The following is a 25,094-nucleotide window of genomic DNA, read 5'->3' as shown; positions in this document are numbered from 1 at the left end:
AGTTAATGCTCTAGGCCTCACTACACTGGAAGCAATGCAATCTGGATCACTTCCAGAGTCTCTCTGTTGTAACCACTTGTGCCACTCAATTTATCCTGTCTGCACGACAACATGACCATTTACACATAGAACACTTCCACACTTGCCCCATGCAAGCAGCCTCTACCTGTGTGTTGTAAATATAATTTTTGCTCCAATAAAATCAGGGTGATCCTTAACAAACTGCCTTGTCACCTCCTGATACGTTGCCACAGACCAGGATTCATTGTATTGGGTCCCATCCAGTTCATACACCTGTGGAAAGAATAAGCACATGCAAAAAAAAAAAAGAGCAGAGGATGGTCTGTGAGTAGTGAGGAGAAAGAAGTGACACTGCTAAACTTTGAAGGAAAGATGGAACAATTCTGAAGTAGTCTGTGGCTCGAATTAAAAATGGCAGGTGTATAAGGCCAGAAATCCAAACTGTGTCCAGTGCCAGGAAGAAAAAAAAGAATCAATAGTTAAATTGTTCGGGATACCTTTTCTTGATGCCTTATTAACCAGCAAGCACCGGAGAACACTTTGCTTTCATAATATATCATACAATAACCTGACTTCTTAACACACATACATGGTAACCAAGTGCCCTGGAGTTCAGGGAGTCTCGGGAAGAACATGAGAGCTTGCTACAGAGCACCTCAATTACTGAGGCACTGCATCTGCATGTTTGGGTGCTTACAAATACCATGTCCGTCAACGATGGCAGGAGCATGGCAAGAATAAAGAAAGGGTTGGTTTTACAGTTAAGGTACTAGACTGGAATTCAGGATATTGGGTTCAATTCTCATCTCTGCCAAAGATTTCCTCAGTGACCATGGGCAAGTCAGTTAATCTCTCTGTATCTCCTGCTCCCTATCTGTAAAATGGGGAGAATACTGCTTCATTTGTCTCATCTATTTAGTTTGCGAGCTCTTCAGCACAGGGACTACGTACAGCGCCTTGCACAATGGGACCCCAGTTTTGGTTGGGCCCGTAGACAGTACCATAATAATAATAAGCAGCTGGGGTACTGTCCAAAGTTTATCACAGGTGGACTTGATCACCAGCTCCATCACCCACTCTCACCTTGTCCTTTCCTTCCCTTTCCTTCCATCTCTCTGCCCTTCTTCCCCTCCATCCCTAATTTGGCTCTAGTCACCTCTCTCTTCATTCCACTGCCCTCTCTCCCTTATATTCATCTCATTCTCTCCCATCTGCTCCTAACCGCTCTGGGACCCTCTTGCATTGTAATCACCACTTTCACAGACACAAGAAGCCAAGTGGGATTTTGCAGATTATCAAAAGGACATTTTCCATGACCACAGGGAATCCAAGATTTTCTATGCCTGGCTTTACAAACACTGTTGCCCAAGTCCTACAAATGAGTCTCTAGCAGCAGAGGTGTCAGCCTGCGCCTTTCCACCTTTATTGTAGAGTTTAGTTGGGAATGATAGGTAGAGATAGGCCAGAAAGCTATGCTACAAACGCTGGCCTCTTTCCAGTAAAGATCTTTCCTCCATTCTCCTCCCAAGTACACATTTTCCATCTGGGCTCATTGGCTGTCTGGTAAATGAAGGCTTTTAGCATCCCAGACATCTTTGGCTAGTCTACCTTGGCTCACTAGGTCCATTTCAGTGTTGACACTGCTAAACGACAAAAGCATTTTGACATTGCAACTGTTTTCTCTTCCCAGCTGCCACAACAACAGACATTTGGGACCGGTAAATCAAGCAAAATTGGCCAATCACCATCCTCCACAAAGCAAGACACACAAATCTGTGTCATTTTTCCCCCCATTCAAATGTGCTGGCAGAAAGTGCCAGAATGTTCACTCTGGGGATGCTGTGGCTGAGCTGGGAACACTTCGACAAGTGAGAAGGTGGCTCAGTCTCTGTATTCACAACATCACCTGCCTCACTACTAAAACAGATGCCAATGAGGGCATTACTTAAAACCAATTGCAGTCATGGTGTGTTTGATACAGACACCTACTGTTCGAGCTGAACTGAGACCACCACCCATTTCATGTAGTCCATTAGATAGTAATGATTTATAGTCAATGCCAATGTAGTCTGGAGTGAGACTAGAAACCTACATGCTAAAAAAGGTTAGCCCGTTCACAAGGCTCTATGTATTCAGGGGCAAGCTGTGCCTACATTCTGTTGCAAGGCCCCTGGACTCTCTGTCCTTCTGATGCGACCAATTGGAAATTACGCAGCAGTTTCATTAACTTTTTTTTTTTAAGTGGAGGTTTTTATTATATTAAATGTGACAAGGAATGGTTGCATCTATTATTTATTTTGATATTAAATTGTATTTGTTTCACAATATTCCCGTGTTTTCAATGTGGTGCAGATTACAGAATTGACATCATGTGGCCGCACTGCAAAGTTGTCATGGTGAAGCTGAAGATTTTATCAGCTGAGCAGGGGGCAGTCAGGGCTTTTGGCACCTGGGAAGGCATCCAAGGCAATTTGGGACTATGGGATAATTATACTGGTTATAGGTGATAATCAGTGAAAAAAACTGATAGTTTAAATATCAACATCATTATCCTTAGGTTCCAGTGTTAACTGAAAAGAAAGGAGACATTCACAACTTTCAGAGCTATTGTTTCAGGCTATCTATATATTCTGGAGAGAACACTGCATCAGTTTGTGTTCCTAAGCTTATCGTCACAGCTATGAAGACTAGAAACAAAAAAACAAACAGGTCAGATTTTGGAGCACAGTTCTGCAGCAAGGGATGGATACCACAGCAAATTCCATCGCCCTCCAACTGTAGAATACACAGAGCATCACCCATTTCATTCCCCTGAACAACCAAGTGTGACAATCACAATCCAGACACCCCAGGATCTGAACGGTGTCTGAATCTCAAAGAGTAAGTGATTAATAGTATATACAATCAGTTGATTCATTGTACTATAAAAGTGCATTGAGTAAGGTCTTTTATGAAAGCTGGTTATACACTAGTCAGATCATTGTGTGATGTTTGCAGGGGTGGTGTACAAAGAGCTATGTATCTATGCTGGAAAAAATGTTCCTAAAATATATTTTGAGGATAGCCTTGATAAACAAAGGACAAAGGAATGTGGATTTACCTGTCTGGGCCAAGCTTTGTAAGCCATAGACATTAAAGTACATTTACATATAAGATAAATAAAGCAATCAAGCTAACAAGCAGCCCAGGAAACAGCTTAGTAAACACACCGGGGGACAGAGTCTGCAGCCCCAGGAAGTCTTTGTGGTTCTTAAGACAAAGACAATGGACTTTTGGAGCTATAAAGGGAGCAAAAAGGGACATTCTAGCGATCCATCACTTAGGAGACATAGGGAACAGCAAACTCTGAGCCTGTGAATGGTGGATCCTCTTGGTGAGGGAGGCAGGAGCTGCTGGTGGCTAGCTGTAAGCGAGGAACTGTTTTAGGCAAAGATATAGCTTGTTAGAATTAAGTTTTAGGCACTAGAAAGCATGTTATTTTTGTTTTGTTTGTAACCCTTTTCCATCTCTTTTCTTCTGCTTGGTGCTACTTAAATCTCTGATCTTTGTTACTAAACTTATTCTTAGTTTTACTATAGACTGTGTTTGTGCTGTTGTATTGAAGTAAATCATGAGTCTTCTGCTAATCTACCAGGCTGGTGTGTGCTCCCTTTCTTTGGAGGCAGCAAACATAATACCTTCGGTGAGTGTCCAGGGAGAAAGACTGGACACTGCAGAGAGATGTCTCTGGGGGAACTAAGGAACTGGGGTTCATTGGTTGTTTCCTGCAAGGCAACGTTTTGACTGGCGAGTCTCAAGGAGTTTGCTGGCATGGCAAATAGACTGGAGTGTCAGGGAGCTGACCACACACTTTAGCAGCAGCCAAGCTCTCACTTACTGAGCCAAAGGGTGACACAGTGGTTTATGGTTCTGGGTTCCCTGAGGAGACTGTCATACCGAGTTCCCAGCAAAGAGCTTTCAAATAGAAGCAGATTTTTCCACCCGCATATGGTCAGCTGTGCAAGGGTCTGAATCTAAATACAAGACAGGGCTGGAGAAAAGTTAGAGAAACAAGGTTTTAAAATAATATTAGAGAAGCCATAAAGTGCGTACCGGTGGCAGTAGAGCTCTTATCTCGACATACTGTATGTTATCCTCATAGAGCTCCAACAGCCCTTGATAGAAATAGGCCTTGAACACAGATGCATAACAGATAAGGCCAGAAGCAGTGAAAAAGACATTTTCAAATCTTCTCCAAATGAAAGCCTGTGTTGGGTATGTCAACTCAGGGTTGTCAGTCACCAGGGTCATGTTCTTCAGCAAACTACAGAAAGAGAAATAGGACAGCTGGATTTCAGAGTGTACACAAGATGAGCTGGCAGCTCTGTAGCCAGGAGCCACAGAACAATATAATCCCTTCTATTTAGATATGGGCCTTCCCACCAAAGGCCAAGCTGTATGCATATGGGGATCCACCATCTACAGCCACCTCAGAGGTGGAGTGGGGGAGATTTTCTGCATCAGCAGCACTACCCGGTGTGTTTTAGGTCACATACTGGAGGGGAAGGGAAAGGAAGGAACATGAAAAATAGTGTCTCACCCAATGAAGACCCACTTCCTGACTGGAGCCTCTAGGAATTATCACAATACAAATACTTTCCAATTTAAACTACATAGGGGATTATTTTAAAGTAATTGCCTTCTGCCTCCCAAATTAGAATGTGGCTGACATAGGGTTAACAACCTAATCTTGCAACTATAACCATCCCCATCACCTTAATTACGATTGGGACTCTTTACCACCTCCAAGAGGGTAGCACCCTCTAGTCACTAGGAGACGGCATTGTTTCAATATCACACCTTTACTAAGCAAGTTATTTTTTTAAAAAAAAGGAGTACTTGTGACACCTTAGAGACTAACAAATTTATTAGAGCATAAGCTTTCGTGAGCTACAGCTACAGCTACAGCTCACGAAAGCTTATGCTCTAATAAATTTGTTAGTCTCTAAGGTGCCACAAGTACTCCTTTTCTTTTTGCGAATACAGACTAACACGACTGCTACTCTGAAACCTATTTTCAAAAAGTCACACTTTAGTGCCTTTCTGACATTAAGGAATCTACAGAATAAAATGGTTATCTATCAAAAAAAAAAAACCACCCTTAGTCCTACTGAACCAATCTGGCTACTCCATTATACCAATCCAAAACTCATAATTTGCCAACTTCAGCAATGGATTTGATTTTTCAGATTTACCACCTGGGAACCAACTGGCATGACTCAGTTCCTGCATGTTTTTTACTGGGATGGTATTCTGTTTACTTTACAGAACTTGCCTGAACATACATTTCCTCACCAAAGCATAGAGGACACCAAGTAGTAGTAACAAGGGGAGTTTGGTAGAAATAGAAAGAACTTGATTATCTTGCGATTACCATGAGCAGCTGCTGCAGGCAATTCTGTTTTAATTTACACTGTGGTAATATTTATCCTCTAAACAGCTCCAATCCTGGACTCAGGGAGGTCACTTTTCCAATGGCAGTAACTCTCTTAACTTTTCAAGCTTGCCACCTGAACATTAGTGTATCAAATGTTCAAGCTGGAGGTATAAGATCAAAATAGCAATACAACTGGTGAACAGGTTCATTTGGGAATGGAAAAACTGTAGGAGTTACAGTAAGTTGCAACCAAGGGGAAATAGCTGGATGCTTAAAAGCTGACAGTCTTATCAGTCTGAGTAGGTCTGATTTTATTTAATATTAGAAGCTAAACAGGTCTGAGCCTGGCTAGTACTTGGATGGAAGATCACCGGAGAATACTCTCATGGCTTGTTGCCTCTCTTTGATAACTGTGACTGCTCTTTAATGCTATTTAATGTGTGATGTCTTCCCTGGTGGCCTAGCAATAGTGCTCTGCTATGTTATATAGAAGAGTTAGATATGATTCACGCTCTTATTATCTTGTTCCAAGAGGCGTTAGTGTCTAGAATTAAAAGTTACTGTCCTATTGCTATAAGATGTGATCTTGTCTAACCTCATAAACAAGCAGTGCTGGGCCTGGTCAGAAGGTGGAACAGGAAACCTCAAAGGGGTGACCATAAAGTGGAATCTGTTCACCAGGCATCTTGTGCACTGGCTACTTTTTTAGTCACTTAAGGAGCACCCTTCTTGTGGTTCTGGTTGCACTTCTTTCTCACTTTTATTCATATGGGGGGTTGTTTTTATTTTATAAAGCAAAATTATATACAAGTGACATTCGTGCCACCTTAAGGATGAGATTTTAAATGCACAAGAGTCAGGAAATTCAGAGTTAAGGTTTCCACAACAACTTTAGTTCTGTCCTCTTGGACAACAGGGCCTTTGTTCCATTAATACACAACATCAGGCAACACAAGATCCTGTTCAGGAAATGGGAAAATAAAAGGAAAGGAACTGCACCTTAACCAGGGAGGCATATATGGAATATTCCATATTACTGCATGCAATGGCATTCCGCATGTCAGCCATGTTCTGGGGAGCACTGAGTGGTGACAGTGGAGCATCACCCTAGAAACCAGGAATGCAAGCACCAGAGGCATCTTTTCACAAGCTTATCTGACTGAGTTCAGCTGGCGACTGGCCTTAAGTAGAGAGGGCGTGCTCCTGCTCAGAGGGGGAGGGTGGAAAGATTTTGTGCGGGAAGAACCTGGACTGCATAGCAAGCCCCTAGGAAAACTGATGCAGAATTCCAGTTTAAGCAAACTCCCCCAGATACTGGCTCAAGGTAAGTTATTCTCAAAATGCAGAAGGTCAGCTGAGAACACCTGCCTGGAGGGTGAGCCTGGAGTTTGTCTCTATCAGGTGTAGAAACACTGAAGGAGAACCTCAGGATGGGTCAAAGGACCATGTGAGTCTATTTATGTGACTATGCATAGTTTACTTCTAGATAAGGACCAATAAGCAGTTATTTATCAAAGTAATTTTTCCATAGATTTTCCTGGCACAAAGACTTCTTCAATAAATATGTGTAGTGCTCTTTTTCCCATGTATATAGGGGAGAAAGAGTGGCCCCTTACATAGATTATTTTATATATAACCTGTTTTATCTACGTAGCCTGTGCTTGTGTTAGAACTAGTAATAAGCCACCAACACCCTTCCTAAAAAAATTAATTGCTACATTTCTTACAAATCCCCCTTCCCTTAAGACTAATTATCATATGTATAATTGTGAGGATATAGCGATCCATCCTTGATAACATGCTGCTCCTTTAAGGGATCAAACTCTTTGCCACGAATAACCTAAGCAGACAAATCTGGGGTTTGCTGATTCTCTAGGGAAAAAAAGCCCAAGTCAGTGGTTGGATTCAGCTAGAAAGACCCTGCTTGGATCATGTGTGACCATGTACAGAACAATGCTATTGCAATGGTAGGCACAAGGGGGCAAAATTACAGGAGTCTACTTTGCTTCTTTATAGTATAGAATGAAGGCCTGAAAGGTTTGTTTGCTTGTTTTCTATTCTATATGGGTCCCTATGCTGCATTCATCACCATAGTATCTGAGCACCTTCCAGTGATGTATTAAGCAACATGACTGACATCTATCACATCTGGTTCATTTTCTCTCTCATCCTCTTTCTAAGGGGAGAACTGCAAGTGCAATGAAGTTTTGGTTTGGTAACAAATAAATTTGTTAGTCTCTAAGGTGCCACAAGTACTCCTTCACTCTGCTTGGAGTTTCTGTTAAAGAAAGTAGGCTGAAGAAGTGCAGCCTGCACCTGGAACAGAAGGCGGTGAGGTTTGTGATGGTCCTTGATTCTCGTGGAAATTTGTTCCATTGCCTGAGACCAGCACCCAAGAAAGCTCCATCTCCTACACTGATAAACTTTACCCTTATGGCAGAAAGTTCCACTGTGCTCAAGAAGTGGAATCTACATCCTGGAGCTTTAGCAGATTTTTTAGATATCCTAGGCTCTGGCATTGGAGCTCTTTCACCTTATGAATATCAGCAATGTCAACTTTGCTTTCTTGAGTGTCTCCGAGCATGTTTATTGTGAGCACTCATGCAGCGTCAGAGGTATTGAATATTTAATAAAAAAGTCCTTCCAAAGTGTTAATCATTGGAATTAAATAGGGGAGGATTTTTTAAAATGTTTTTAAACTCCCTGACCATGAATCTCTTCCCTGTTCTGCTGCTCGGCATTCAGTCTCTTGCATATCACCACTTCACTAGCTCTCCAGCCCCCACAGAGTACTCTAGGGTCAGGTCAGACAAGACCTGAATTTCTAATATGAAAAACAAACAGAAAAAAGAATGGGGGGGAAGGGGAGGAATAACGCACACTGTTCCAGGGCCTCTCTACTTTATAAAGCAGCAAAAAAATATAAAGACAGGTCCCTTTTACTTTGCAGATCACTCTTAAGCAGGGGCATCATTTCAGAAATAGTCTGGAAGGGGAGGCAAAGTTGTGTGTCAGCATACAGAACATTATATGTGACTATATCATATCCTGCAATGGTGGAGGGAGAGGTGTATAGGATGTACACCTATGAAAAGTTGGTGTGGGGACAACTGCCTTTCTTCTCCCATAGCAAATGACATCCTACCTTTAGGAAGTGGTCATATCTTCATAACCATACTATATCTTTTGGAAGGAAGGCTGTTGTAGTAACCGATCTTCCCCACACCTCTTTTAAACTTGAAAATAAACAGTTTGATTGTAGGGATTGTTTGGTTTGTCTCTTTCCAGTCCTTCATTCCACTTCCACAGTGAAAACTAGTGGAAGATGGTACAGCCCCTGGAAAACACTTTCACCCTTCCCCTCACACTTGCTGATCCTCCCCATCCTGTACGTAAGAGAGCCTGTACCTTCCCCAGATGCCATATGCCCTTGACACATACTTGCAAGCACCCAACTAACCATCAGTTCCCATCCACCCCAACATCTTCTTTCCCTCAGCCTGTCGATACCCAGGGGCAAACAGAAGGAAGGGAGGTCACTTGTGGGGCACATGTTCAAGGGACTGGGAGCGTTTCCAGAAACTGAGAGACATAGCAGATTAGAGCTCATTCCTGGCAAGAGACCAACTCCTCCCTTGCCAGAACCCCTCCCCAACCCCCAGATTAGCACCCAGGGAAGAGATCAAAATAGGAGGAGGAGCTCCTCAGTATGGTGGCTGTGATCATGTGCCTGGACTTTATGTGGGGACATTGCATTACATGATCTTGTGGTGATGGACACGTTAAATGCAGTGAGAGGTAGCACAGTCCAGTGGATAAACCTGGGTACTGGGTGTCAGAAGACCTGGCTTCTATTCCTGCCTCTGCTGCTGGGAGAACTGCACAAGTCACTTCACCTCCCTGTGCCTGTTTCCATCCCCTCAACCCCTATTCTCTTATGTATTTAGATTGCTTCTTTGGGGCAGGGACTGTCTCTTATTATGGGCTTGTCTACACTTAAAATACTACAGCTGCAGCGCTCCAGTGTAAACACTGCCTACACCGACAGGAGAGGTTCTCCTGTCAGCGTAGGTAATCCACCTCCATCAGCGTAGGTAATCCACCTCCCTGAGAGACGGTAGCTAGGGCAATGGAAGAATTCTTCTGTTGACCTAGTGCTGTTTACACCGGGGGTTAGGTCAGTAAGGCTACATCTCTCAGGGGCCTGGATTTTTCCCACCCCTTGGAGATGAAGCTATACCAATGTAAATTCCTAGTGTATACCAGGGCTATGAGTCTGTACATTACCTAACACAACGGGTCCCTTAACTCAGTTGGGGCCTTTAGGTATTACTGTAAAATAAAAGATAAACAGACACTGAATGGTGATAAGAAGTGTGTCTGAAATAAGTTCATGTCTCAAGCAGGCCGCTAGCCAGCACAGCCAAGCATGCGGTGTGGGGCCCTCTGCAGAGACACTTCCCTCAAGCTCTCCCACCCTTATTCCTATAAATGGGTTCTCTTGATTAGACCAGGAGGGAGAGTCTGTATTCTGTAAAATAAAACAGAATGGGGGGGCTTGAGGGATGTTCCTCAGAATACCCTGAAACATCCAGGGAAACCGTCTTTGTTCAGATATTTCAAAAGGAGATTTGATGCAAAATCCCTCTTGTCTATTATTTCTCTTCCTCTTCTGGAGAGGCAGAAGGAAGCTGGTGTCATGGTCTCCCTTTTCCCCACTCTCCCTTGGAAGGGGTGGGAAGCCAGCAGGGGAACAATCTTTCCTCTAGAAGAAGCTTATGGAGACGGGACTTGCTGCTGGCAAACATCTGCTTCTCCCATGAGGTACTGCTGCTTCTCAGCCTACTGACAAGCAAGGCTGGGAGCCCTAGAAATTCCTCAGCCACAGGCTCCAGCTTCTCCTTCTGATCCCATTTCCAATTTCCTCAGCCTGCTGACTTCTCACCTCACCAGCTGAGGAGGAGGGGATGCTCTGGGGAACCAGCACTCTCTAGCCCAACAGAAGGCAGAACTCTCCCTCTGCTTTTAGCAAAGGAAAGGGAGCTGCACTAACTGGCACTTTAATGCTTGGTAGCTCCTCAATCTGAACGGTCTCCCAAATCATTAATGCTCCATTCCAAGGTATATTCCAGCTGAGAAGTGATCAGTGCCCTAAGGAGCAAACAGTCTCTGTTTAAATATTTGTGTATATTACATTTTGAAAAACCCTACATTGAAAGACCATTAAGATTGAACAGTCAAGCACCCAAAAGTTAGGAAAAGCCAGAATTAAGCTTGCCTGTGCACATGCATTATGGGAAAGTCTTTCATTAGAGGATCACATACTATTTTTTCCACAGGAAACCTGCCTCATTCAGTACATAGGATAGACAGTGCATTCTCTAACTTATGCATGTTTGACTTTGCAACCATAACATGCTTGTTACAGAGAGAGAGAGTGTGTGTGTGTGACGCAATTTTAAATTGAGAGTCCAGTTTCCAGAGCAGCCACCCCAGGAGGACGATGGGCCAGAGTGACCTTGCAAGACATGTATCCTGTTAGCAAATAACCAGCAAGCAAAGAATAATAGTGCTATAAAACTCCAGAGTGCCTCAAACCATTGCTCACACACCTGTTATCAAACTCACTGATGTTGCGCAGCTGCTTCCGGTAAGTCTCTAGCAACACCCACTCTGAGCAGTTCGGCGGCACTGGGCTGGGTGGATGAGGCTTGGAAAACCTAAACTGAACAGTACCCACATGAGTGAAGCAGATGTAGCAGTCAGGTAGGTAGGTGGCATTGTGCACCAACCAGTCCACGCTCAATATTGCATAGTCATGCAGGTGTAAGACAGCACCTGTGGGGGAAAGGGCAACCATAACAAGAAAGGACTGCTGAAGTGAAGGGGAAGGAGGGTCAACATGACGACAATTAAATCCACCCATGCGGGCGTACCTGGAGGGTCTCATAGATACAGTCATGAGCAGCCCCCACAGTAGCAAGACTGCAAACCTGCCCTGCCTCCCCCAATGTGAGACACAGATGGCACATTCCACATCAAACACAGGGCAGGCAGAGCATGATGGCTCAGTTTGAGGGGAGGGGGGAATCAATAGGGAGTTCTACGCTCTACTTCTCCACTGGGATGGAAAATCCACTGAGTTATTAAAGGTCTTTCAGACACACTTCACTGTGAGAGAGCTGGCTCACACCCCACTGATTTAAAGAGGAACTTTCACACTAAGCAGCACTTTACAACACATACTATTTAACAGACAGACCTGAACCAAATCCCTAGATCTAAGCAGTTTGGCTCCAGATGTGATTTTTTTCATCTAGCCCCTATTTTTACAGTGGGCCAGAACAAAACCTCAGATACTGACATGTTGGGGAATTCTGAGGTCAGAACAGAGAGCTCTATTCATCTCTACTACTTAATCAAACACACACACACACAAACACACACACACACACACACATTTCTGTCTTGTATTCATAGATTTCAAGGCCAGAAGCAACCATTGTGATAATCTAGTCTGACCTCCTGTACAACACAGGCCATAGAACTTCCCCAAAACGAATTCCTAGAGCAGATCTTTAAGAAAAACATTCAATCCTGATTTAAAAATTGTCAGTGATGGAAAATCCACCATGATCCTTAGTAAATTGTTCCAATGGATAATTACCCTGACTAAAATTTACACCTTATCTGCTGCTGGCCATCACCACCTGCCTTGAGATGCACCACTATCCTCAGTAGATTGGCAGCTGATAGTCCACGGAGTGTGAAACTCATTCTTCTCACACACACAGTTCAGACCATCCCTCTGCATTGTCAAATATCATCCTAGAACTCTCCTTTTCTAGAGATTTTTTAAAATGTTAGCTCTTGTGTAAAACCTCCCTTTTTAAAAGATGCTGTGGGATCTGGATTTTTTTGATATATTAATTTGCATATCACAGAAGTTTAATTGACTGTGGATTACCCTGAACTCCTTGCAGATCAAGAGGCACTTTATAAACACAATAGTTACATTATTAGAGTATTTGACTTAAAGAAAACATGACTTAGTTGTTAGAATGCAAGGCTGCAGGTCAGGAGATCTGGGATCTATCCTAGGCTCTGCTACATGTTTTTGTGTGTGACTTTGGACAAGTCACATAAGGCCAAAGTTTCAAAAGCACTCTCTGATTTTGCATGTCCAATTTTAAATGGCCTGACTTTCAAGGTGCTTAGCAACCAAAGTTCCTGACTTAAATAAAACTATGGTGGTTTAGCACATTTGAAAAAGCAGGCCTCAGCAATCTAAAGTTGGGTCTCCAAAATTTAGACACTTTCTGTGTGTCAGTCTCCTATATGTAGTCTGGGGTTAATATTACAATTTAATATTTGTATTACCATAATGGTCAGAGACCCCACTCTTGATGTGGCCTCAATGTGCTAGGCACTGTACAAATATAGAGACATAATCCCTTTCACAAAGGACTTACTATAAATACTGTAAAGAAGCTACAGGAGATTCACTAATGCTTGGGAAGCAATTTAAGATCCTTTGGAGGAAGGGATGTAAAAGCAAAAAGAGTTAAACATTGTCCTTACCATTTTTTCAAAAAGCTAAGATACTTATATTTTTAAACCGCAAATTCCCTGCTATTTGATTCAGCAGTGAAGGGATAATGGTGAGTTCGACATCTCAGTTATTTCTGTGGTAACCAATCATGATGGCATAAACCCCAGAGTCTAACATCACCGCAGGGACAAGCTAGCAGATTAGGGAGATAGCTCTTATTCAGACAGAAACAAACAGACCAATTGAGAATGGTGGGAGCAAAGCAGCTGACTTTTTGTATAAATGCTCTCTCCACAAATTTTCCCCAGAGCAAGGCTCTGCCTTTCACCCCAATAGCCAGACTAAGAGAGTTCCAATCTGGGATCTGGTACCTAGAACAGTCTGAAAAGAGAATGTATTGCACAAGAGGGACATGTATTCTCAGGTTTCACAGTGAAAGCCTTCTGTCTTCACCTAGAGAAGGAAGCCTAATTAAAATACTTTTCACTGCATCAGAGAGAGAAGTGGAATGGTAGAGAGAAGTCACTCAGCTGAAAGTCAAGGCCTACAGATGTATAAATGCATTAACTCCTTGCTTCCCACATGGAACTGTCAAGGTCACAGCAATTCGGAGAGTCAGCAATAGCTAACTCCCTGCTGGTTAGCCTGGATGGCTTAGATATCAAATGGTCAAAAATATTCTCCCAACCACTCAGTATACTATAGTTATTAAGGACTAATTCTTAGAATGCTGACATGTTCCTGACTGCTAGCAAAACAAATGCTTAGGATGACATTGTGCATGTATTATACACTCATATAGTGTCCTTCATCCTAAATCATCCCAAAGCACTTTACACCATGTGGCGCATACATAGTGTGTAATGCAGCCACCTCTGAGGTGAAAGGCAGTAGCCAGCTAGTACACAGCATGCTGCACAACAGTGGAGGGAAGGGAAGTTTCGGCCAAGGACCATAGGGCAATTCCTGCGCTTACAAACAGAGATCTTTCTCATCTGTGTGGATCAGAACACAGTTTTTAAGGTCTCAACTGAAAGGCTCTAACAGAAATTCTATTTTCATATAGACATTCTATAGATCAGACAAACACACAGTCTCCAACGCATTAATAAATCTATGCTGTAAACAGCTACTTGTATAAGGACACGTGAACACCACCACATGGCAGCATGTTTGGTTATACAAGGTCAGTTGCAGGCCTGGGACACATTGGAAGGATGAGCACCCCCAGCGCTGGAGTGTGCTAAACAGAGGTCAGTGTCTTTTCCCATATTATATTATTTTGTCTTCGTTCTCTTCCCAAGTGAGGTATATGGGGCTAAAAGGGTCCATGCTGTACAGTTATACAGGATACCTACATGTTTGGAAACCCTCCCTGGCCAGTGTAATTCCTTCTTTCCCCCAGCCCAAAAGAGCGAGCCCGAACAGAGCTCCTTCCGGGATCTGAAGTTGTTCTACTCAGCACCTGTTATAAGGTCCTTTTAGTTTGGGTGCAGCAGGGGTTTCACACTGACAGATTCTTGCCCCCCTCCTGGTCTCTGTTTTATCACAGAAAGCATTGGGGCAACCAAGAACTCCCAGGCCAGAATCCCTACCTTTTGGCATACGTTTCAAGATGCTGAACACTGCACTTTGATCAATGAAGCCTTTGGCCCTGAAGAAGTGCATGCTTGGTGGGAAATATCCAGTCTTCCGGGCCTTGGCCACTTCCATCTCCTTGAGGCTTATTAGATACTCATTGATCTGCTCTTCCCACTTCCCCAGCACCAGGTTGCCGCCGGTCCGGCGGACATTCTCCTGCTCCAACAGGGAGTCCCGCAAAGGGATGGGAAGGCAAAGAGAAACCAGACTTAGGACAAGGAATACAAGCCAACCAGCCTGAGGCTTCATGTCATGGACACACCTGGGGAAAAAACAATCAGAGCTGTAAGTGCAGGTCAAAAGGTGACATCTCAAAGGTGGTGCATTGGCTCTTTAACAAAAAAGTGGCAGGATTATGTATACTAGGCCATCCTGATGAAGGGCCCTTGCAGAAGGAGTAGGAGAATCTGAGATGAATCAGGAGAAATACCTCACTCCCAAGTATTCAAAGGAATCAGTCAGTTTTGAAATGCATTCAACTCATAACCATTCAAGTAGGCAGTAAGATCCTGCGAGGAGAGGGTTTATCACTGTTGGATCAGGTTGACAGTACATCACACTGTCCAGCTTACTCAGTGCTATGGGAAGGGGGTCTGCGGTAAAGGACTGGCCCTAGAAGCAAAGAGTACAGAGTATGCTGAACTTCAGAACCATTCAGGTTCTGTTACTCGACAGTCCAGGAGAGACAGTGCTGATCCCACAGCAAAATGCGTTCTCGCTGTTAAAAGGGATAGTTCTGGGGACTTCACATCAAGCTCTCAGTGCACTAACACTCCCTTCACACCAGGAGTCAGGCATCTCCAGTGCCCGGATGCCATAGGCCACAGCATGCGCCACAACTACTGGCACCATAAGAACTGGTAGGAAAGAGAGAGGGGAGAGAACGTGGTGAGTGATAGGAATACATAGGTCAAAGAATACAGACCCATGCAAAATGACTCTCCCTCCCCAAAGAGCATTGTTGGAATACAATCTTCCAGCAATGGGCACCAGTCTGGAGGGTCCCTTATCATATCAGACCAACCCAGGCTTGAGAAGGACTCAGGGCTGCAAGATAGTTCCCTATGGCTCATGTATTATGTCCCCATACACATTTCCTGGGTCAGCTCTCTTCCCTGCTCCCGCATTGCTGCAACTCCCCCCTTTCTGCTTGCTGCCCCATCACACTCCCCTCCCACACGATAGCTGGCAGCAAGATGGAAAATCCTATACAATTTAGCTCAGGAATGAAGGGGTTAGATACAGCTTTAGAGCCAGCCAGTTCTGATCCCAGCATAGCAAAAGCATCTTAAAAAGACACAACAGCCTCAGTGAGACAAACCCACTTACTCTTACTGTCAATTTTCTCTTCCTTGCGTCCAGAGATCATCCAACTGCAACCGAGATAGCAGGTCCTAGTCACCGCTCCTTCAGACAAATAGGTACAAAGCAAAGCAGCTTTTAAAACAAGGAACAAATCAACCAAGCCAACACAGATAGTTCCAATTCCTTGTTTCAGTTTCACTTCTATTCTTGTGGCTCATCTAGGGACTTTGTGAATATATTTTTTAAAAAAAAAAGGAGGCAAGGGGGGCAGGAAAGGTTATGAGAAAAAGAAACTAAAGGAATGTTAGTCTCTAAGGTGCCACAAGTACTCCTTTTCTTTTTAAAGGAATGTAAGGAGCAGAAAGCCTTGGCAGGCCAGGTGAAGAGGGCTGAGGTAACAATAGGCTGAGCTAGCAGGAGGACATTCCAGAGCTGCATGGAGAATGGGAAATGGAGACCCAGAGCAGCAGAAACATTCCGACACATCCTCCACACAGGATATGGCTGGGGAAAGGAGCGTTCTATGATTTTAACCTCTGGTGCTTCTCAGATAGCCAGCTGGTCACATCGTATTTCCTCATCCTTCTGTCCCATCTGCTAAATTTTAACCTCTTCACTGCCCTCAAGTGAGGAGTCATTGTCATCTCTGTGTAACTGCCACCCACTCATAATCTGACAGTTTTACATAGATGACAAATGTACTCTCAGGAGAGGCTTGGGCCCAGGCTATTTTACAAACTGCATTGCTTCCTACTCTGAGGCTCCACCCAAACTGCCACAGAAATAAAGTAGCTCAGCAGATGTGTAACACAGTTCAGGGTAAGCCAGTTTAAACACAGTTTTGCCTGGCTATTGAAGACCATGAACAACTACATTGCAAACACCATTTAAAAGATCTTTTTTAGACAAGAAATCAGCTAGTCATATTTCAACACTTTTAATGGTTTTTGTCCAATCAACATTGACTATAAGCAAACTGGGCCAAAGTCATCCCTGATATAATTCCATTTTTATTAGAGCTGAATTTGGCACACAGGGCCAATTCTGCTCTCAAACTAGATGTAAATCAGAAGTAACTCTGAGCATCAGAGCCGGTCACACTAACAAGAAATCATGACAGTTATTGTAATTTTGATGGTGTTTCCACTTCGCGTGGTTCAAAATGGACCCGGGGGGGCGGTAACATTTTAAATAAAAAAATATGAGAAATGGTGTTTATCAAAGACTGTTTTCAGTACATAAAAAGAATAACAATCTAGATAATTATTTAAATTACAAATGTCACCAAAAATGAAAAAAAAATCAACAGTTCTTGAAAATGAAAAACAATCTCCAAACGTCATTTTTTAAAAATGCTTTACATTGCAAGATTTCAGCCAGGCTAGCACTAATTGGTACTAAGCATGATCAGAATCAGGTCCATGGGGCTTAAACCCCTATTAGTGTGGCCGTCCTCTGAAAATTCCAACTGTATTCAACAACATGTGCCAGACCTGTCTCTTCCCTCTCTGACTCCACTCAGCCAAATGTGACATGGTTTTTCATGGGTGTGCACAGGTTCAACACCTGCGGTATGAAAGGGTGGCCTACCTGTAGTTCTATCATGGATCTACCGCACTGTCTTGCAACAACTGTTAACCTTTATTGACCCTTGTTCTCAACTCCAGCTGAGGGAGCATATACGGAGGGCATCAGGGATCCATGCATGATGGTCAACTTAAACATGGCAGAGTGTTTTTTAGTGTGGACAGACTAAGATGGTCTCTCCTCTGGGGCAGTTTTAAGAGACTGGAGAGTATAATCACCTTCACTGAACACGAGAGAAACACAGTGCTTCACAGCAACTATTAGTTCCCTAAAAACAATAAAAGGATCAGAGCATAGAGTGTATGAGGAGAGAGGGGAGGGAAGAGAAATGCATGTAGACTAGAAAAGAAAGTTCAGCAGGGACAGGAGCTCTGTCTATAAATACCTTCAAGGGAACAATATAGATGAAGGAAGGGAATTACTCCAATTATCTGAAAGTAGTAAAGCAGAGAGCAACGGCCTACAGCTAGAACCATAAAACCAAATTCAGGTTAGGCATTAAGAAAAATGTCTTTACAGAGAAATAGGGCACTAGAGACAGACTCCAAGAGAGGAGTGTTGAGACATCATCAGTGCAGATAACTAAGGGATTAGACAAGACACATGTACGGAGAAACAGCAGTCCACAGAGCACTGACTGGTGGTTCTCAGATAGCCAACTACTCACACAGCATTTGCTCATCCTTACACCCCATCTGCTAAATTTCATTTAAGCTAAAAATGCATAAAATACTTCCCTAACAAGACTTTTCTAGGTAAGCAATTGCAGTAATTGCCATGAGAATTGTATGTAAATGCCAAGGGAGGTGATTTGTGAGATCATAAATGGGAGGACAGGTGTTCATCAAAATCCTCTCTCTATTCAAATGTGGTCCATACTATGAAAAAGTTTGAGAATCCTACACTAGCAGGAATAAAGACAATGAGATTGCATTTATATCATATGTAAAGGGATCCTAAAGCACTTTATTAACCAAGCTGCACCAACTATCCATGTAGAAGTCACTCCACCTGCTACTAAAACATAGCCCTCTCTGGAGAGAAACATGACAGCCATTTTAAGCCCACAGCAATGAACAAGATGGAAAGCAGAGGGGAATTTAGTGAGGTAAAATGTAATGACTGAAGTTGGAATTTGGCCAGACACCAGAGTTAACAGCCCTATCCTTGTGAATATCATGGTTTCTTTGATGTCAGGGCCTTAATTTTAGGTCTCCTTGGAAAGCCAGGCATGACACAGGGAAACTTGTACAATACAGAGGATCAATACAGATTAACTAAGAGGTCTTTTCCATAAACAACCACCTCTAACCCCAATTCTGCCACTCCCTCACTTCTCTCATTCAACCAAGACCCATTGGAGAAAACTAAAGCCCTGTCCATATTACCAGTGGATAACATGGTTTGTGGCTACATAATACAACTTTAAAGGCACATTTGTGCACTGTTGCACAGTGGGAAAGAGGACTTAACAAAGCTTTCAATTCTTTTAGCAGCAGGCAGGTATTCTCAGTGAAGTACCCTTCATGCAATTTCATTCCCACACACCAGCCCAACAGAGCCAGTTTTCATTTTATTAATCCATTCTGCAAAGTTCATCTTTCTTCTCCAGCTTCCACTTTCAGGATCAACCCATTGTGCCACAGCTCAACATGATAATGTTGCAACACAACATAATTGCACTAGCCCAAAAGAAATGTTTGGACACTTTGATGGTTTGCAGGTCAATATGAAAATCAAGGCAAAGCATACACAAATCGTGTCTGTGTAACGTATTCCTACTAACCCATTTTTTAAAATCAGTTTTGCTAATCCACAATGAAAGTGGAAAGATGCTCCCTGAATAGTGGTTTGAGAGTTGGAAGATTGGTGTTTAGTCCTGGTTCTGCCACTGGCACGCTGTGTGACCTTGGGCAAGTTACTTAACCTCTCCGCTCCAGTTTCTTTATCTGTAAAACGGGGATGATCCTTCCCTAGCTGCTTCACTAGGGCACTGTGAAAATTGTGATTATATATTTGTATAACATAGTACCTATCAGCTGCAGTCATGGACCAGGACCCCATTGTGGTAGGCACTGTATAGAGACAGAACAAAAAGTCCCTGCCCCAAAGAACTTATGATCTAAGATTAGTTATGGTGTGTAAAGCACGCTGAATATGCAAAGGGTGTAAGTATTATCAGTTATTAAGGATTGACTGTCTCACAACACTTGGAATGACTAAAACATCCCCACCGGCCTGATAAATAATCTATACTTTTGTCTGGCTGGACAAATGAGGTGGTTAGTGGGAGATCTGCAGGGAGGAAGAGGCATGTCTGCTGTGGCCTTTGCTTGCAGCTGAGCATCTGAGCCTGTGACCCAGCAAGTTCACCTACAACTTGCTCTATCTATGCACATAAACTCACCCTCAGGCTGCCTTTTCATCCATCCTGAGCTGCATCTACACCCACCTGATGACATTTAAAAAGAGAATCCCAGTTACAAGAATTGGAATCTGGTAATGCAGAGCCAGGGAAAAAGCTATACTCCCAGATTAACAATTAATCACACAGGGAATGAAGCCACTGATTTGTAATCATTGCCTAGTTCCCAAATATAATAGCTGTGAATTCCTGTGACCACCATCTGAGACAAGGAGCTTTGGGCTATTCCCAGTGCACTTGCTAAAATTCAAATCAGTCGCAGAGCAAGTCTCTTAGCTCTGTGAGCTCAGCCGCTTATCAGCAAGAGGAGTCAGTGGTGCTAGCCAGCAGCAGTCTGAATAACCCCGCTCTCTGTCACTGTGTGGCTGCTGAGCTGAAGTTTCATTTTCAAGTAACCCTAAGTAAGAACTGTGTCATCTCCCCTCTAGCCCCCCCAGGACTGTTCTTTGCTTCCATAACCCCAGGCTTGTAGCTACAGTTACTGAAAGGACAAAGCAAAGAAAACCTTTGTATGGTAACACCAAGTCACTAAGGGCCAGTGCTGCAAGGTCCTGAGCGCCCTCAATTGTCAGGAATTGATGTCACCCATCAGAGTAGGGGCTCCGCACCACATAGGACCAGATTCCAGGCTGTTTCCAAGGTTTCTGTGCAAGGCACCCAGAAAACATTAGCAGGGTCCCAAGTCAAGTATTTGTTTCTCCCCCCTTCCCCCTCCCCCCATCTACCACTCTCGTCTCTCTCCAATCTTGGGCAGTAAAAAAAAGAAAGCAAACTGGGTAACAGACTGCATGTTGTATCTCCTGCTCTCAGGGTTACCGAGAATCCCTGTCCGGTTCACTCTCTCACTTTAAAGGAAGGAGAAAACCCAGTGAGCTTCTGTCAATGTGGGGATTTTTTCAATTAGTCATTTCACATCAGTGCCTGCCCCCACTGTCTAACCTTCACACACACCCCCAAAAAACACTACCACTTATCCTCTCTAGAGCTTATTGTAGATATACTATTACCCCCCAAATATCTGCATAGGTCGAGGAGTTCTCTTCCTTAATTCTACCTACTATAAGCTGCAACCTGCTCCTGGGCATGAGGCAGGGAACAGAGGAAGAGACTTAGGTCCAAACAATACTATAAAATTAACTATGTTGGTGGATCTTTCATCTTGTTGTGTAGACAGGACCTAACCCAACTCAGATCTGCCCCATTTCCTACTAAAACCTTGGAATTGGCTAATCCTGCTCAAAACAGGAAGAGATGACAGTAGTTAGGATCCCAAGCCCATACTAGTGCTCCCACCACTAGCACTGGCAATCAAAAATCCTACCACTGATATGAAAAATAGTCCAAGTAGACAAGTGTTTGGTTTCAGCTGGATAGGTGTGACCAGCCTATGTTATAACCAGTATGGCATAGTAGGCTGTATAGCTGGGACTGAAGGTAACACCAAAACAACTGTGGCACAACCATGAAATAACTGGGTCTGCCAACAGGGCAGTAGCTATACTTTACACAGGGACTTCTCTCTTCAGTGTGTTATCATCCTATATTTGATTCCACAGCAAAAGCTACCTTAAACAGCTGGATGCAATTCCTCCTCAGAACTTATACCTGTTTTTGCCTGAAGTTTATAAGCTATTTCTCCCACTCCTCTGTACTATTTACCCTCTGGGAGAGAGAAAGGCTGGATGCTTGATGCAGATAGTGATGCAGCTTCATCTGACTTTGCTTGAAGGTGCAGTGAGCTGGAAGAGAGAGATGGTTTGTAGTGTTAAAGAAAGACAGCCGTTTGTTGCTGTTTTCCCTCCTTTCTTTTGTGAAGATTCACTGCTGGAAAGAAGCAATGAAAGGTGATGTGGAAAGTTAGTGTAGCCAGTGCAAGTTCATAAAGGGACCAGAAATAAGCTCTTAGGAGCATCTTGTAAAGTACATTCAGACCTCACTCTTGGATGCTGAAGGGTGACAAGACAAGGAGGATCAAGTGACCAATGATTGCTGGAGTCTTTGGAATTCCTTGCTCAGGAGAGATGACTAACATCCACCTTGCTAGACTCTCTTTTTCTCCTTCACAGTATCAAGGTGAACATTTTTCAAGGTTTGTTGATAAGGGGCAGCAGGCAAGCTAGCTGGCTGACATAATAGCTTCAAAGATTTCAGTCTAGGAATGTTCAGATTCTGCCCAAATGAGGGCCACATTGGAAACTTGCTAGGAAAATGAGGGGTGTGGCTAATTCACATAAAACAAATCAAGAGCAGCCCCAAGGCTACTTGGGTGAAGTTGGATCATAGCACGTTGGAACCTGCAGGCTCCTTGAGCCACACCAATGCCTGAAGGAAGAGCGCAGCTTTGGACAACATAGTGGAATTCCAATGAGTGCAATTTGGTCTGAAGGCATGTTTTAGCCACCCTAGCATTAGTTACCATTTATTTCACTGATGTAAACCCCTGATGGCTATGCACAGTGATTGAAGGGAACAGGGATACATCCCTGTATACACTGAGCCAATCAGGCTCTCTGGCAATGTATCAATTGCTATGCCTATTAATCACTGAAGCTCCAGGAAATACACTTAAAAGAAAATAACAAACCACTGATACACCGAGCAGCCAGAACAAGCCGAGCCTGTTGAAATTATATTGTAATTAAAACATAATAAAAACTGGCATTTATTGATGAGTTATATTAACCCTATCTGAAACCATTTGAACAAATTAAGCTTCATAATGGTATTTTTCTTCACTGTTAAAAGCATTAAGACATGACATAGATCAATAATTATACCCACATTGGCTCTTTGTTATTGGAAGAAGAAAGCTTTGCTGCTGGAAAGCTTCAATTGGCATGACTTCAGCCAATAAGAAGGCACCTACAAGGGACCCTGCTGGCAAGCCCCAAAAGATAATGCCAGGATACTTACATGGGCATATAAAGCATGCTGTCAAAAACACTGCCAGGAGCCCAGCTGTCCCACTCCAGGAGACATTTCCAGGGTATTTGCATGAGCAGATACCAATATATGCCCCAGAAACCATTGCCAAGGCCCCTGCTGGCACATAGCAGTGGATGTTTCCAGGGGACTTGCACAGTCATATACCAGTGCCTGCCTCAAGTGCCACTGCCCCCCTATACATATACCACAGATCCTACATGGGCAGAGACATGTCTCGGGGGGGGGAAAGGGGGAAGGTTCTGCCAGGGCCCCTACAGGAAAATATACTGGTGAATGCCTCAATGGACACTGCCAAGGCTAGGGCTTGTGTCCCAAGTGAATTGTTCTCTAGTTGTTTTGCAATGGTTACAAACCTGTAAGGCAGAAAAACTGATAGACCCTGAGCTCCTTCCTTCCTTCTCCCAGCTGCTTCTGTCTCTCTCAAGCCACACAACAGCTGAGCAGATAAACAACTTGCCACCTGCTCCCACCTCCAACCCCGCCCCTCTAAATCGGATATGTCTCCACCTCCTCGTCCAAAGGTCTGTTCCTGTGTTTGTATTCTCCTCCCCTAAGACGCAGTCCCCTGCAGCAACACAGCAGCCGCTGCTGCGTGCTCTCCCCTTTAGCTAAAGGAGGGACACATTGTGAAGAAAAAAGAAAAGGAGTACTTGTGGCACTTTAGAGACTAACAAATTTATTAGAGCATAAGCTTTCGTGAGCTACAGCTCACTTCATCAGATGCATTATGCAAGGCACTGAATTTAGCCGTATAGAGTAAAAACTTTTCTTTTTGCAAATACAGACTAACACGGCTGCTACTCTGAAACCTGTCATTGTGAAGAAAGCGATGGAGCTGTCTGTTCTTATTGCAAGCAAACTGACACCTTGAAATAACAATTTAGCCTTCATCCAAACTAAGACAGACAGGAAATCCCACCCTCTGTCTTTGCAATGCCATAGCATATTCAGATTCTGAACAGCCTCACCCTACTCCCCTTCCACCTGTGCAACAGGGCAGAGAAAGCAGGAGAAGTTAAATAGAGAGCATGGAAGGAAGATCAAGGGAAACGGAGTCAAGGCACAATAGTAAACTGGGTGGTACCTCAGAGTCCCCGTCTGTAAAATGGGGACAATAATGCTTAATCAATATTGTAAACCACTTTGAGACTGTCCGCTGAAAAGTCCTGAAAAGTAGCAAGTATTAATTATTATTAGTACCATAAAAAGCTCCTAAACATGAATTAAAATAATGGAATGAACCATCCTCAATGCCCATCAGCCTCTTTCAGCTTCCTCCTTATTTCTGAGGCAGATAAATCATTCTGTTGCATTGAGCAAAGTATATAAAATAATGAATGGTCTAGAGAAGGTAGACAAGAAACTTCTGTTCTCTGTGTCTCATATCACCAGAACAAGGGGACAATCAATTAAATTAAAAGGTGGGAAATTGAAAAAAGGAAATACTTTTTCACACAATGTGTGATTACACTGTGGAACTCACTGCCACAGGAAGTCATTGAGACCAAGAACTTAATAAGATTTCAAACTGATTGAACATGTACCTGGAGATCCAGCGTGATCATAACGAATGACAACAAAAATGTTAAACCTCCTGCTTCAGGGTTTGGACCCACTCTTGACTTCTAGAGCTCAGGATGAGGCCCATGTGCAGGGCAGATGATCCCACATCTGCCTACTGAAGGGTTCTTACACATTCTTCTGAAGCACCAGGTGGTGGAGACAAGATACTGAACTAGATGGACCTCAGATCTGATCCAGCTTGGCAACTCCTGTGTGCATGAAGAACCCACAGGAGTGCAATGCGGTATAGGTTTGGGCACATACAGTATGACTTGACATTTTGCCTAGGAACATAGGATTGACCAGTGATCCAATACCCTGTCACTGACAGTAACAAGCACCAGATTCTTCAGGCAAGACGTAAGATCTCACAGTAGACAGGAATAGGATTAACCTGGTCCCTGGGAAAATTATTCCATAACCCCAAATATCAGAGGTTGGATTTAGCCCTGAAGTATGGGGCCTTACATTGTTCACACAATTCTTGTGTATTTTGTAAGATTTACTGTTTTAACCCTTTTTGAATCCAGCTAAACTCTTGGTCTCAATTATATCTTGTGGCAGCAAGTTCCACTGGCTAATTGGGAATTGTGTGAGAAAGTATTTCCTTTTATTGGTTCTGAACTTGCCACCTTTCA

General features: G+C 43.4%; 1 protein-coding gene across 6 annotated transcripts in view; it reads right to left on the bottom strand.

Annotated features, from left to right (window-relative positions):
• ADA2 (adenosine deaminase 2) overlaps nucleotides 1–23,379 on the bottom strand; it is a 30,393-nt gene extending 7,014 nt beyond the window's left edge. Inside the window, exons 1-6 of one of the 6 annotated variants that reach the window (XM_038387782.2) lie at nucleotides 23,247–23,379; nucleotides 15,960–16,037; nucleotides 14,585–14,892; nucleotides 11,050–11,275; nucleotides 4,114–4,324; nucleotides 167–294 (exon numbers count right to left, since the gene is read on the bottom strand). In XM_038387782.2, coding sequence (XP_038243710.1) covers nucleotides 167–294; nucleotides 4,114–4,324; nucleotides 11,050–11,275; nucleotides 14,585–14,879 — 860 coding nt within the window. In that variant the 5' untranslated portion in view covers nucleotides 14,880–14,892; nucleotides 15,960–16,037; nucleotides 23,247–23,379. Of the gene's footprint in view, nucleotides 1–166; nucleotides 295–4,113; nucleotides 4,325–5,434; nucleotides 5,571–11,049; nucleotides 11,276–14,584; nucleotides 14,893–15,959; nucleotides 16,038–16,469; nucleotides 16,676–19,929; nucleotides 19,970–23,246 lie in introns of those variants that run through there. The other 5 variants (XM_043517712.1, XM_043517707.1, XM_038387781.2 and 2 more) reach the window with 5 other exon arrangements.
• Nucleotides 23,380–25,094: the final 1,715 nt, after the last annotated feature.

Source organism: Dermochelys coriacea, chromosome 1 (genome assembly GCF_009764565.3).
Source record: "Dermochelys coriacea isolate rDerCor1 chromosome 1, rDerCor1.pri.v4, whole genome shotgun sequence".
Lineage (NCBI taxonomy): Eukaryota > Metazoa > Chordata > Testudines > Dermochelyidae > Dermochelys > Dermochelys coriacea.
This window is presented reverse-complemented; position numbering and strand designations above follow the sequence as displayed.